This window comes from Lepidochelys olivacea (assembly GCF_965140295.1).
Source record: "Lepidochelys olivacea isolate rLepOli2 genome assembly, chromosome: 18".
NCBI classification, from domain to species: Eukaryota; Metazoa; Chordata; order Testudines; family Cheloniidae; genus Lepidochelys; species Lepidochelys olivacea.
Window position 1 is genome coordinate 26,759,898 of NC_140428.1, and position 14,480 is coordinate 26,774,377.

The window sequence follows — 14,480 nt, forward strand, 5'->3', positions numbered from 1 at the left end:
GGTGTTATAGCTATGCAAGGAAGGTTCGGTTCGGAAACTGACCAGAATCTTTGTCCGGAACTTGAACTCCAGCCCAGAATGCTGGTTGGCCCTATTCCCTACTTCCTTCAATGCACAGTCTGCTATGGAAGGACCCTGTGTGGCTTATGATGTCTCTCATCCCTATCGCTCTGCCCTGGTTCCTCAATTACTTTTTTCACAGTCTAATGCCGCTGCCTTGCCCCGAGGGAGGAGATGCAAAGGCCTAGGGTAGGAAATGGTCTGCAAAACTGAGACTCTGTTCAATGCCCAAAAAAGCACCAGGGGTGTGGCATCTAGGTCATGCAGTGGGGAAAGCCTGGAGCTCCCCTGGTTGGGCCAGCAGTGATGTGCACGAGGAAGTTCGGGAGAGAGCAGTCTTTGAAAGATTCATCCCCTCTGTGCAATCCCTGAATCCAGCAACCCTCAAATGGGGTGGGTCGGGCGGGGGGGCGGAGAGCCAGTTTAGCTTTGCTCAACACAGCTAGTTTCTGCAAAGGGATGAGAACATGTTAATATCCTTGTTTTCTTTACGGCCCCTATGTAGCATCTACAAGAAACACCAAGAGGCCAAGTGGAAAAGATGCCTCCAAGTAGCAAAATGATTGCTTCTCCTGGTTTTGTTTATAATTCCCTCAGTGTTGCATGCATCCTTCCCTCCCTCACTTGCAGGTGCTAGTTATGAGCTCCCACCTGGGAGAGGACCCTGGGTTTGTCACATCCTAGAACCTGTGGGGGAATAGAGCAAAGCCGTTTAAATTGACGTTTGTTTTGGAAGGATCCTCTAATGTTCTCTCCACCTTCTAGACGGTTTGTCAGAAAACCAGCGTGGACAGCACAGCCTACGAAGCTGCCACCCAAGCCCTGAAAGCCATCAGCAAGGTGAGGCATCTGCAGCCTTGGAAGGAAGGAAGGAAGAAGCTGTACGTATTGTCCAGTAGTAAACTGCAGGTGCTTTGCCTCGCTGCAAGAATACCTGCCGTGCTTACGTGATACACAGGAGACCTGATCCTTGGGGCTGCGAGGACTTCCCGAGTCAGCCACATGAGTTACAGTGCCTTTACCCTTTTGCTGCTCTACGCATCTAGAGGCATCTGATCCCCTCTGAGAGTACTTCAACATTATAAATCAAAGAATTAGCCACCTCTTCCCCCCCTGCCCAAACACAGGATTGTGATCATTCCTGCCATTAGTGTTAAAGTAGCCTCTTCCCCCACACTAAGAGGCTGCTGTATTCTGGCCTCTGTGAGCCAGTGATGGGGTGGGGGGGTACATGTGCATGGTTTAACTGCACTGAAGGGAAGCTGTCAGTGGAAGAGATGCCGCTAGCACTGTAGTCTGAAGCTGCATACTGTCGAGGGGCCATGCTCTCCGCTGTAATTAACAACTCGTCTCACATTCCCTGTGGTCTGTAAAGCAGTCTCCCTCAGACAGCTACTAAAACGGGACCTTCCACCCAGTGCCTCCCAGGATGGCTTTGAAGGGAGGTGGAGCGCTTCACTGCTGTGTCTGAGACGAGAAGCGGGGAAAAGCAGACTGCCTTGCTCCAGAACAGCCCAAGGTCCCTGATTCAGAAGGATCTGGTAGCACTTGAGAGGATGCTCTGAGAGATCCTGAAGTCAGATGGCAGTCCAGCCGAGGAGAGGAGGGAATAGTGAGTGGAGAGGGAAAGCGCAGAGTTTGACTCCACTGAAACTGTCCTAGTGTTGCCGAATCATATAGGCTTTAGGCTTGGGAGCAAAGGAGTGATCAGTCAAGCACCTGTAGCTGCTAGCTGTCCAGAACAGAGATGAAAGGCCAGCTGATCAGCAAGGATCCTAGTTTTCCGTGATATAACCAAAATTCTCCAATAAAAAAATCTGTTTTCCTGCAATTAAAATGAAACACTGAACTTCAGTTTCCCTTGCCACAATATCTATAGATATCAGTTGAGCACAATGTTTTATTGATATATATTTACAATTTTAAGCAAATTCTAAGCCTACCAGTGCCATTAGTCATTATTATAAAATAAAATTAATAGAATGATCCAGTCCCAGTGCAGTGTGTGTTTACTGCTGTCGATGGCCCTGCTGTTTCAGCCTCTTGTTTTCGTTTTTCATTCAGTTTGTTTAGCACTTTCCATGTGTTCCACAATTGAGAGATCACTTGATCGTTACCTGTTAGGTTCACTCCCTCTGGGGCAGATGGCATTGGCCACTGTCAGAGACAGGATACTGGGCTTGATGGACCTTTGGTCTGACCCAGTATGGCCGTTCTTATGTCTGCCTTTGAATGTAATGTACAGCCTTGCTGCATACAGTACAGAATGGTACATTACCATCAATGTGAAATTTGTCCTTGCCAAACTCAGTGACACAGTCTTCAGAGGTGATTTTTAAAGTTTTTGGCATCTTTTCATAACTTTAGTTACTCTCATCTGGAGGCTGAAATGAAATTGGACATGAACCCCTGTACACCGTTGAGTAACCTCTATATGCTGGAAGCAGTTTATTGGAGTATGTTTAGCTATGTAAATTTAAAGTGCATTCAGAAATCAACCACAAGAGGGGGAGATTACGTGCATTGAATAAGTGACACTGTTCCTCTCTGTAAAAGTTAGTTAATTTAATATGTTTTTATTTTTTCACAAAATGCATTTTTTCACAAAAATAAAGATTCTCTTTAAAATCGCATATTCCGCATTTTTCCATGGCGAACAGATTTCTAGGATCCCCTTTGATCAGGCATGTTTGGGCCATGAAGGGGGGAGCAGGAAGGGTGGCCGCTGCCTGTTGTCACCCTTAAATCAGTTGAGTCCTAGGCAGTGTTGCCAGGAGTTGCGTAGCGAAAGGCAGGGGGAGGGAACTGCATTTATTTTGCTTTCCAGCAAGAGAGGAAGTAAAGGCTGGAAAATCTTGGTGAGAGCAGGCAAAAATGGCCCAGCATTGCAAGCCTGTCATGGCTCCGGTGGAAAAGAGGGTGCTTTAAAGTAGCAAACCAATTCTTCTTCCAAACTTTTACATCTCTGGTGCATATCTCCAACCCTCCTGCCTCACTTCATGCCTCAGTTTAGTGGCAGTGAAGAACTCCAGGCTGTCCAATTATGTCCACTGTGTAGAAAGAGAACGCAAGCTAAGCTTTGGGATAATTCTGTCTTTCTGCTTCTAGCTAGTTAAGAAATGCAATGAGGGAGCCCACACGATGGAGAGGACCGAGCAGATGTACACACTTCAGAAACACCTAGAGTTTGGAAAGATCAAGGTGAGGAGTCCTCTTTGCTGGAAATGTGCCCTGGGCTTCTCTTCTTATGCTTTGCAGTGATGGTAGCTTTTTCAATACTTGCAGCCAGATTGGCAAAGGTATTTAGGCACCTAGTGAACATTACTAAAATGCCAGAGTGAGTTAGGCACCTAGCTCGCATTGAAAATCCGTCTGTCTCTTAAGAGTTTTATATTGTTGCTGTCATTTAAAACAAGAACTTTGGTTGATTTGAGTGAACAGTCTCTCGCTCAAAAGCTGTTTATCCAGCTGTATCTTTTACTACCATTTAAAATTGAAGATGCAAACTGTTAACACGCAATATTGGATCTCTGGGCTTTTTGCCGAGAGCGCTGTCAACCTGCTGGCACTCCGTACACACTACCAGTCGGGAGATCAGAACAGAAGGGTGGGACTAATTACTTTAAGAACTGCTATGCATTTAAAAGAATTTCTTTTGAGGCCAATCCCGCTGGTGGGAGGAGCAAGAGAAATGAAGTCACTGTTGTCACTCTACGTGGTCTGGGGATGGTTTCATGCAGCTAAAATAGCTGTCTCTTGTTCTACCAGGGAACTCCTTCAATACTAGCTCACTAAAGGCCAGATTTTCAGAATTGCCCAGTGCCCAAGTTAAGTCCAGATTTTTTTTCAAAGAGCCCAGCTCTCAACATCTGGCCTTAGAATGGCTGCGTAGTTCTCCATTGACTATGCAATCGGGGACTTTTGATCACTTCAGACTCTTCTTTTACTGTTGCTATTGTGTCCCAAAATTGACTACATTTCTTGTTGCAGCCTTTCCCACTGATTTCAGCTTCCCGCTGGCTGCTGAAGAGAGGGGAGATCTCCCTTTCCCATTCAGAAGATGCTGGTATCTTCCGCAAAGGTTTTGGCCGGGCTAACTGCTACCTTTTTGTGTTTAATGACGTCCTGATTGTAACCAAGAAGAAAAGGTAAGGGAGGATATTTATGGTCTCTTCTTGTTGAGCTCATAAGAGGAGACTTTATCAATTGCCTCATCTGAAGCAGTCAGTAGTACTGAGGGTGCATTACCTAGTGGTAAATTACTGTCTCATGAATAGAAAAGGAGGACTTGTGGCACCTTAGAGACTAACCAATTTATTTGAGCATGAGCTTTCGTGAGCTACAGCTCACTTCATCAGATGCGTGATCTCATGAATGTCTGCCTGTGTATTTGCAAAGCTAGAGCCCTAGTCGACTAGGTGGTTGAGAAGAATGACAGAGAGAGGTGGAGCATTCACGCCCATCACCGGTTTGAATCCATTCCATCGTGAGCGCAGTTGACCATCTGACTGTGGTTTGACACCTGTGTCGTTAAGCAAGCTGGTGCCCTTCCTCCAGCCCCAACACGACGGGCATCCTTATTTCAAAAAAACAAACCAAAACAACCCCCTTCCAGCTGGCGTTCCCTAGGTGCTACTGTTGAGAACCTCGGCAGAGAAGCCAGGGACTGAACGGGTCACGTCCCCCTCTTGCTGAGATGCTTGCTGCGGGATTGGGGCCTAGAGCGAATGGAATGGGACAGGTTTTTTGAGGCAAGTCTAAATGGTTTGTTTCAGCCAGCTCAAAATACTTCGATGTCTCACTTCACACCAGCTCATTTTAAAAAAACACACACACACACACACACACACAGGTGGAAAAGCACCTGAAGACGATGCAAAACAAAGAAGTGGGGGGTGGGGGGGAGAGGGGGGCAGAATCATTTCAGGTTGAACAAAATGTTTAGCTTGGCCTGAGACCAAGCAAATAAAAAAAAAAAAAAAATTATTTCCGGTCCAATGCAACTGAATATTTTCCCCCTGGATTTTCCAGTTTGGCTCCGAACCAAAAACCCCAGTGATGTCTCTCCACAGGTTATGGGTTAGGGGTGAGGTGGGTAGAAACTTGTTCCTGTCTCGCTGGGTATGAAGTGGCTCTACCCTCCAGTGCTGTCACTTGAACCTCTCTGATCAATGTTAGAGGCTAAAAAGGGCAAGAAATGCATTCGTTACAGGACAGCAGTCATCCCTGCCCTTTTATTAGTGAGCTCACCAAAGAGGAGGAGGGGGCACCAAGCCTTTTGTCCAAGACACTCCTTAGCCTGCAGCTATGAAGCTCTCCCTTTAACGGAATGTTTAAAACTTTGGATCTTTGACCAAATCCTTTGCTTACAAGTCATCAAATAGGAGCAATTTAGGTACACAAATTAACCCCATTGTGATGGCCCTTTTGCTGGAACCTATTGCTTCCAGCTATTCGGGAGCACTAACAATGGGCAGTGAAACCAGCGTGATGGAGCTGGCATCCACCGCCTGCTCTCAGAGGCCCAATTGAGGAGAGGTGGTGATGATCTTAAAACAAAACAAAAAAACCACCTCTCCCTCAAAATTTAAGCAGAGCACACAATATCAAGAATGAGAGAGGACAAGGAAGACAATAGCCAGCCTTTGGAATTTAAAGTAAAAACATGACCACCAAATCGCAGCCCTGCAAAGCTAGTATGAAAACTTACCCACCTGGGCACAACATTGACTTGGTCTCATGTGATATTTATAATACAGCAGCACCTGGAAGCCCTGGTCATGGATCAGGGCCCCATTCTGCTAGGAGCTTTACAGGCACAAGAACAAGATAGTCCTTTCCCCAAAGACTGTACAGTCTAAAAGAAGATGGGGGTAGACTTTAATATTTGGTTTGCCTGACCAAAAAAGGGCACTTCCAGGAGAGCTCTTTGCAAGGCTGTGTTTATCTAGCTATCTACATAACCTTGCAAAGCTCATTTCACCAAAGGTAAGCACCTTCCCTCTGGTTCGTTCTGGTGCCATTTGTGCCAAGCTGGTACCACATAAAGAGGAATATTAGCCCTGCAAGGTTGCTTCTTAAACAGTTTTCTATAATTTGACTCCTTGGTTTCCTCTCACTCCCCCAGTTGGCACAGAGATCTGATTAAATTCTCTGCCTTCTGGATGTTTCTGTCTCTCGTGTTTGCCAGCCTTTAAAGTCTTTTGGGGTCACTTTTGTCTGTTTCCATTTGGAATCCTGTTGCTGCTGTGGGCAGGTGAGGATTGGATTTATATGGAAATAACTCACCACGGTCTACTGCTAGAGGAGTTAGAGTGAACTGCTGCTCCCGAGTAATTACTAACGTGCCAGCATGGATTCACCAAGGGAAGGTCATGCCTGACTAATCTAATCGCCTTTTATGATGAGATTACTGGTTCTGTGGATGAAGGGAAAGCAGTGGATGTATTGTTTCTTGACTTTAGCAAAGCTTTTGACACGGTCTCTCACAGTATTCTTGTCAGCAAGTTAAGGAAGTATGGGCTGGACGAATGCACTATAAGGTGGGTAGAAAGCTGGCTAGATTGTCGGGCTCAACGGGTAGTGATCAATGGCTCCATGTCTAGTTGGCAGCCGGTATCAAGTGGAGTGCCCCAAGGGTCGGTCCTGGGGCCGGTTTTGTTCAATATCTTCATAAATGATCTGGAGGATGGTGTGGATTGCACTCTCAGCAAATTTGCGGATGATACTAAACTGGGAGGAGTGGTAGATACGCTGGAGGGGAGGGATAGGATACAGAAGGACCTAGACAAATTGGAGGATTGGGCCAAAAGAAATCTGATGAGGTTCAATAAGGATAAGTGCAGGGTCCTGCACTTAGGACGGAAGAACCCAATGCACAGCTACAGACTAGGGACCGAATGGCTAGGCAGCAGTTCTGCGGAAAAGGACCTAGGGGTGACAGTGGACGAGAAGCTGGATATGAGTCAGCAGTGTGCCCTTGTTGCCAAGAAGGCCAATGGCATTTTGGGATGTATAAGTAGGGGCATAGCGAGCAGATCGAGGGACATGATCGTTCCCCTCTATTCGACATTGGTGAGGCCTCATCTGGAGTACTGTGTCCAGTTTTGGGCCCCACACTTCAAGAAGAATGTGGATAAATTGGAGAGAGTCCAGCGAAGGGCAACAAAAATGACTGGGGACTGGAACACATGAGTTATGAGGAGAGGCTGAGGGAGCTGGGATTGTTTAGCCTGCAGAAGAGAAGAATGAGGGGGGATTTGATAGCTGATTTCAACTACCTGAAAGGGGGTTCCAAAGAGGATGGCTCTAGACTGTTCTCAATGGTAGCAGATGACAGAACGAGGAGTAATGGTCTCAAGTTGCAGTGGGGGAGGTTTAGATTGGATATTAGGAAAAACTTTTTCACTAAGAGGGTGGTGAAACACTGGAATGCGTTACCTAGGGAGGTGGTAGAATCTCCTTTCTTAGAGGTTTTTAAGGTCAGGCTTGACAAAGCCCTGGCTGGGATGATTTAACTGGGAATTGGTCCTGCTTCGAGCAGGGGGTTGGACTAGATGACCTTCTGGGGTCCCTTCCAACCCTGATATTCTATGATTCTATGACATGCTGAGGAGATGAAATGCGAATTTTCTCTCTGGGTGGGGATCTCTCTGCAATTCTGCCCGTTTCCGTGGCGCTCTCAGCGTATTATGGACTATATGCCCTTGAATGCTGCACCAGTTCCCATGGTGGCTTGAGAAATTCACCATCCCAGAAAAAGAAGTCATGATTAAATGTTCAGTTGGCAACTGAACTCTGGGTTGCCAAGAGCCAAAATCAAACCAGCGCCTGTCTCAAACACTCTCTGCTATTGGCTCTAGGACATGGTGGATTGTGATGGTCTGTGTGTTAGTCACGTGTCAAGGGCCTGATCCAGACAGCCCCTGCAGCAAAGAGATTACAGCCTAAACAAGGCAGAGAGAGAAATGAGTTGGCCCAGGTCATCCAGCAGGCTAGTGCCCTGTCCCCTGGATCATGCTGCTTCTCAACACGTAGGGCTAGTTCTCTGAAAACATCTGCTCCGTGCCAGTCACAAAAAGCCAACAGAATGTTAGGAAGCCTTAGGAAAGGGAGAGATAATAAGACCAAAAATATCATATTGCCTCTGTATAAATCCATTGTACACCCACAACTTGAATACTTTGTGCAGTTCTTGTCATCCTGTCTCATAAAAGATATTAGAATTGGAAAAGGTACAGAAATGATGAGGGGGATGGAACAGCTTCCACGTGAGGAGAGATTAAGATAGAGGTCTGTGATATCATGACTGGGGTGGAGAAAGTGAATAAGGAAGTGTTTTTTACCCCTTCACATAACACAAGAGTCACCCAATGAAATGAATAGTCAGCAGGTTTAAAAGAAACAAAAGGAAGAATTTCTTCATGCAACACGCAGTCAACCTATGGAACTCGTTGCTGGGGATGTTGTGAAGGCCAAAAATATAACAGGGTTCAAAAAAGAATTAGATAGCTGCATGGAGGACAGGTCCATCAATGGCTATTAGCCAAGATGGTCAGGAATGCAATACATGCCAGGCACTGGAAATGGCTGACAGGGGATGGGTCATTCACTGATTTCCCTGCTCTGTTCATTCTCTCTGAAGCGTCTGGCACTGGCCACTGTTGGAAGACAGGAAACTGGGCTAGATGGACCTTTGGTCTGAGCAAGTGTGGCCGTTCTTATGTTTTGAGGTCCAACCGCAGCCAGTAGCCAAGGTCGGATAGAGGACCGGTAGCAGCAGCTTTGCTGGCGTGATGGCATCTGCCCTTGAGGCTTCTGCCAGCACAGCTACGTTGGTCCCGTATCCCACTTCATCAGCCCCTGCTGTGCCAGCAGAAGTCTATAGGAGAGCCCAACCACTTGGCCTTGATGGGAGGCGGGAGTTAATGAGCTAAGAAAAGGCCTGATGGAACTACTAAGCTTTGTGTGTGTCTTGGCATTTGCTGGGCTCTGGTAAACCTTCAGGGAAGCTGCTTTCAAGACCGAGTTCCTGGCTCTGGAAGCGAGCAGCATGCCCAGCACTGGGAAGTTCTAACCCCGCTGCGCTTTGTTGCCTCTAGTGAGGAGAGCTACGCAGTTATGGACTATGCCAAGCTGGATCAGATAATGGTGGAGAAAATTGAAAGCCTTGACAGTCCCTCGTCTCCCCCTGGGAAGCCGGGGTCAAGTGGTGCAGCCCGTGGCCCGTGTAGCAGCCACTCCTTTCGAGTGATCATGAAGAGGAACAGCGAAGGGAAGGAGGAGACGATTGTGCTGTCGGCGGAGTCTCTGTGAGTGTTGCTCTGTGGGCTTCCTTCCTAAACATGCAGAGGGGCTGTGAATTTTTTTTTCCTGGATTGTGGGTGGGGTGTGGGGTTTATTTTGTTGTTGGGGTTTTTTTGAGGGAGAAACAGCATTTTATTAAATCTTTTCAAGATGGGGTGGGGAGGGGAGAACATGTTTAATCATATAGCACATGAATAAATACCTTAGAAAGGCCACCAAAACCTCTCCTCTCCCATAGCACAGAAATAAGTTTTTGCCTTAACTCTTCCCTGTTTGTCTTCTGCAAATTGTTGAGCTCTGCAGAGAAATTCCTTTCCCAAGGTCTCCAGCCTTGCTTCCCCCCTCCCTGCTTTGGAATCTCTAGACCATCAGCTGCTGCCTCCTTTTTGCTTTCTCTTTTATCCTTATCGACCTACCTTTCCCTTTCCCCTCCGGCCCTCAGTAACTTCCATTGGCTGCTGCTAAACCCTGTTCTCTCTTATGGAGGCTTGTCTTTCTCTTTCACTTCCTGCTGTTCTTAGGTCAAAATGGCACATGGTCCCATTATCCTGACGAGATCAGCCTTCATCCATTAGACTCGATCCTGTTTCACAAGAAGCGACGGTTCTTTTGGGAATCCCCAAACTCTTGCCTCTGACCCTGGGGGTATATTTCAGCCACCTCCACCACTTTATTGTCTCACCTCATCTTTTCATTAATGCGTGACGCAGTCCTGTAGATACTCAGCAACTTCTTACACTGCTTCTGCTTCAAAGCTGCATCTCTCCATGCCATCCTGCAGAGAATAAAGTCCAGACCCGCTTCATAGAGATTAAATTATTTGTTTAAAATAGCATCTTTCAGATGCTTCGCCCTTTTGGGAGAGGGTTGCTGGAATTTACCATGTGCAGGAGACCAGTATTTCTATCTTCTCAACAGCCTGGCAGAACCTTTTGGTTCTAATGCAAGGTATTTCCACGCTTGTTACCTGCACATAACAAGGTCTTTAACTCTTGACAGGAGTGACCGGGCTCGCTGGATCACTGCTCTGATGCACAGAGAAAACAAAACAGATGAAGTGGCTAGTAAAGGAGGTAAAACTTTATTAATAACCAGCCCTCAGTCATTAAGGTTTATTTTTAACGTCTGTAGCTTGCACACTGTCTGTTAATTATTGTACGACTCTCCCTGGCTAAGGACTAACTATCTCCTTCCAAAGGTCAAAGTCTCTGATTGGAAAGTTTGTGACTCCAAGGGATTCGCTTGTGCTGTGGACGTGCATGTATTAAATATGAAAGTCTAATTCTCCTGTTGGGAGACCCATTCTAATCTGTTGCATGTTCTCCTGCTACCAGCATTTGCCTCCCATGAAGATATCAGACCTTTTACTCAAGAGCCGCAGTTAACTCTAATCTGTCCCTTTACGATTCTGTCATTGGCTTGTGAGCTCCTTATAAAGGTGGGCGGGATGCTAAATAAGGGAAAGGAAATGGTTCTCCTTGGAGGAGGAATGCTCTTCCGAATAGAATAAGAGAAAGGGAGACTTTTGCTCCCTCTGCTGGCTCTGCCTCAGCAGCTGCTAACTCGCATGGTCCTGTGACTCCAAAATCCTTTCTTGTCTGGGAATATACCAGGAAGTGAACAAAAATGTCGTGTTAATTCCAAGCTCTTCAGAAATGGAAAGGGGGGGGGGGCGGGAATTATCTGCCAAATGAAAAGCTCAAAGCTGATCAAATAAAAAAAAACCTTCTTTCTCCAACTTCTGTTTAGCCCCACCAGCTGTGTGCATGGTCTCTGCAGCACGTAATTCAGATGGTTGCAGTTGATTTGATTGTTATGAATCTAGCATTGCCAGCCCCAAGTGTTGAAAATTTATGTCAGGGCCCTAAGCAAATCATGAGACTGGCTTAAAAATCATGGGATTTTTAAAATATTTATAAATGCTGGACAGGGGGGTTCGCCACTTCCTGGTTTCTGAGTTTTTAGTATTAACTCAGATCCTGTTTTCAGGCTTTTCTCCATGACCACAAGGGCTAATAACTTTTTAAATGAAAACTGAGACTCTCTGCTAATCACATGACTCCAGAAGCTGGGGCTTTCAGAGCCAGCTTCCCATCTCCCACCCCCTAGGTATTGCGACACTTGTGATAAAATTGTGAGATCTGGCAGCATTGTGAATCACCTTCCCAAAGACCCATAGGTCTGAACAGCCTGGGTAACAAACTCTTCATCAGCTCAAATCATAGAGAAGTCGTGTCCAAAGCTTTGCCAGTAAGAGCAAAGGGTGGGACTAGAGCCACTGGAAATGGGTACATTTTTGTTCCACTCATTTGGTTTGTGCCACCTCCTGCCGCTGTGTTGCTTTGCTTTGAGATTTGTGATCAAATGACCCTAAAACCCAAACTCGCCACATTTTGCCTGGTTTGGGGTCAAAACCATCAAGTTCCACAGGGCTCATCCCCAAAATTCTGCCTGCATCTGCTGTAAGCACTGTCACAAATATTAATAGGCCTGTAATCATTTATCTATAGTGCAGTGTCAGCTTTTAGGCTCTATCCATGCTATGAGCTAGTGGCATGATTTCCCCTGCTTCCGTACCTGTGTGCGCACCGGCCCTTGCCGAGCTCGCGTGAGTCCCAATAGCGCCGTCGAGCTCTGCTAGCTGAGCCATGCTGAGTATTTACTCTCCTGCCACCAGCAAGTTTGTACTCGGTGCGGCTCAGCCATGCCTCTCCTGCCACTGCAGCTACAGTGCTGATTTACCCTCTCCTAGCTCGCTGAGAGCGAGCGCATGTGGGTGAGCAGGGGACTCCCCCCCCCCGGCTCGCAGGGAGACGTGCAGGCTGCCCTGAGAGCTTGCAGCCGCGCCCAGACAAGCCCAGCTCTGGACAGAGAGAGGGGGCTGAGCACAGGTGCAGAGAGGAGTAGAAGGCACTTCTTGCAGGTGTGGGTGTACGGTGGGATTGGAGCAGGGCATTAGGCTGCCCCAAGGGCTGGGGAACAGTGCCAGGGAGGTTGTGAAGTGGAGACTGGGTTGGGGAGCCCATGGGGTGGGGTACAGGAGGAACGAGAGCAGACATGTGGGTGGGGTGAGCAGCACCTTGAAGTTGGTGTCTGAGTGCTTAGCTTGAGTGGTTGTGGGGCCGTCACTGGAACCTGAATCTGCTCTGGACTTGCTCATCTGCACCTGCATCTCGGTACCGTTTTACAGCTCTCCTTGCGCGAGCAAAGGCTGTCTGTCTTGTGCTTTGGGCCTCCCGTCCCTTAGGAGCTGGCAGTGATGCAGCAGGGCCTGTCCGCTCTGTGACCAGCCCTCTCCCGTCTACCTGTGACTGGAGCTCTGAGTGTTTGGCTGCAGGGTCCAGTTGAGCCATAGCATCATCCGGCATTTTGTCCAGTCCCGCTGCGCTTTGCGTTTCATTCAGTCTCCGCACTCTCTCTCTCTCTCTCCTTCAACTAGAGCTGAGACAAGTGGAGATAATCAGGGCCTACTTGGCTAAACAGACGGATGAGATTTTCCTGCAGCAGGCGGATGTCGTCTTGGTCCTCGATGAAGAGGATGGTAAGTGATTTGGCGAGACTGAGGTAACAAGCAGAGGAGGAAGAGTGGTCTGGAAGCTAGAGCAGGGGACTTGGAGCCATGACTCCTGAGTGCTGTTCTTGGCCCTGGGAAGGGAGTGTGATCTAGGGGGAGACGGGAGCCTAACCTGTGCTCTGGAAAGGTACCTCTTACTTTTTGGAGCGGGTTTCCCTGGGCTCAGATCCTGATGCTGCCGGAATGCCATTTGACGTTGGGGAAGTCCCATCCCTTCACCACGTGAATCCCATGGGAAGAATGGCTCCACCTCGTGGAGGTGTTGTGGGAAGTGCTTTGAGGGCCGGGGATAGCAGACGCTGCCGAGTTACCCAGTGAATATGCCAGGACTGTATAGGAGCTGTCTGGAGCAGCAGCCAGATGTCCACGTGAACCCATAGCCCGCTGTGTCATTTGCAGTCATGACTAGAGCTGGTCAGAAACTTTCTGATGAAAGAGTTTCATTTTGGGTTGGATGCTCTGTCGTGTGCTCCCAGGCAGGGCTCTCTTGGACAGCTGGGGTGTCCAGGGTCCAAAACTCGAGGGATCTCTACGTGTGGGCTACCCCAGGGTCCCTGCCATGGAGCTGGGAGCCTGGAAGTGTGGGTCAAGCCAGGGCAACTTCTTCCAGGCCTTGGGCAGTTCATGACTGGCTGGTGTCCTGGAGTGGGGGATTTGGAGCAGACTGTTTGTGTTCACCATCTAGGTGTTCTCTTTTCCCATCTAACTGAGAGCTTCACTCCCTCTCTTAGGCTGGTACTTGGGCGAGAGGCTGCGAGACGGCGAGAGAGGCTGGTTTCCCCAGTCGTGCGCTCAGCACATCACCAACCGCAATGCTGTGGAGAGCAATGTCCGCCGCATGGAGCGGCTGCGGATAGAGACGGACGTATGAGTCCCAGGCCCCGGGGGACGTTCTTTCTCTGGAGTGAGCCAGTTATAAGGCCACGAGCTGCAAGCCGGCTGAGCCCATAGACTATTGAGGAGAGGAAAGTCTGTGGTCCAGACCCGCCGATGCCCTCGGTGTCTCTCCCATGCAGCTGATCTTCGGAGCAAACTCCATTTCCCTTCCTTTTAAGAAAACGCTCTCTAGAGGAACTAACTTGACTCAGACCTGAGCATTTTGTGCAGAGAGGGGGACTGTGTAACCTCTGTGCATGCACTCAGGATGTGTCATCTTCTCTCTGAAGACTTCAGCAACCCTAGGAGCTACTTCACATCGTCTGATCTGCCCTGGCTCCTCATACGCAGCTTTTAATATCAGCTGGAATTTGCTGCATGGAATTTAAAGCCATGGCTTCTTGCTTTGAAATCCAACCCAGAGACGTCTCTGAAATATTCAAATGTGGAGCTGGGGCTTTAGTTAAATATTTCAGTTTGTGTCTCCAATTCACCTTTATTCTCTCTCTGCCATCGCCTATGGCTATTAGTCCTGGGGCAAGCACTTGTTAGGGACCGTAGTGGAACATACAGCAGGGTTCTTTGCAGCCACTGTATTGTGGGGAACATGTCCAGGTGTGGTTTGATAAATGTGTATCTATAAAATGGATATTTTTCCTTCTTA

The 14,480-nt window shown here is 47.9% G+C and overlaps 1 protein-coding gene across 3 annotated transcripts in view; it reads left to right on the forward strand.

The window, feature by feature from the left end:
- Nucleotides 1-14,480, forward strand: part of ARHGEF16 (Rho guanine nucleotide exchange factor 16) — a 41,365-nt gene extending 26,885 nt beyond the window's left edge. For all 3 annotated transcript variants that reach the window (XM_084651985.1, XM_084651983.1, XM_084651984.1), the window contains exons 9-15: nt 826-900; nt 3,169-3,261; nt 4,051-4,208; nt 9,162-9,371; nt 10,366-10,439; nt 12,806-12,907; nt 13,672-14,480. In XM_084651985.1, the coding sequence (XP_084508111.1) occupies nt 826-900; nt 3,169-3,261; nt 4,051-4,208; nt 9,162-9,371; nt 10,366-10,439; nt 12,806-12,907; nt 13,672-13,811 (852 nt within the window). In that variant the 3' untranslated portion in view covers nt 13,812-14,480. The remainder of the gene's footprint in view (nt 1-825; nt 901-3,168; nt 3,262-4,050; nt 4,209-9,161; nt 9,372-10,365; nt 10,440-12,805; nt 12,908-13,671) is intronic.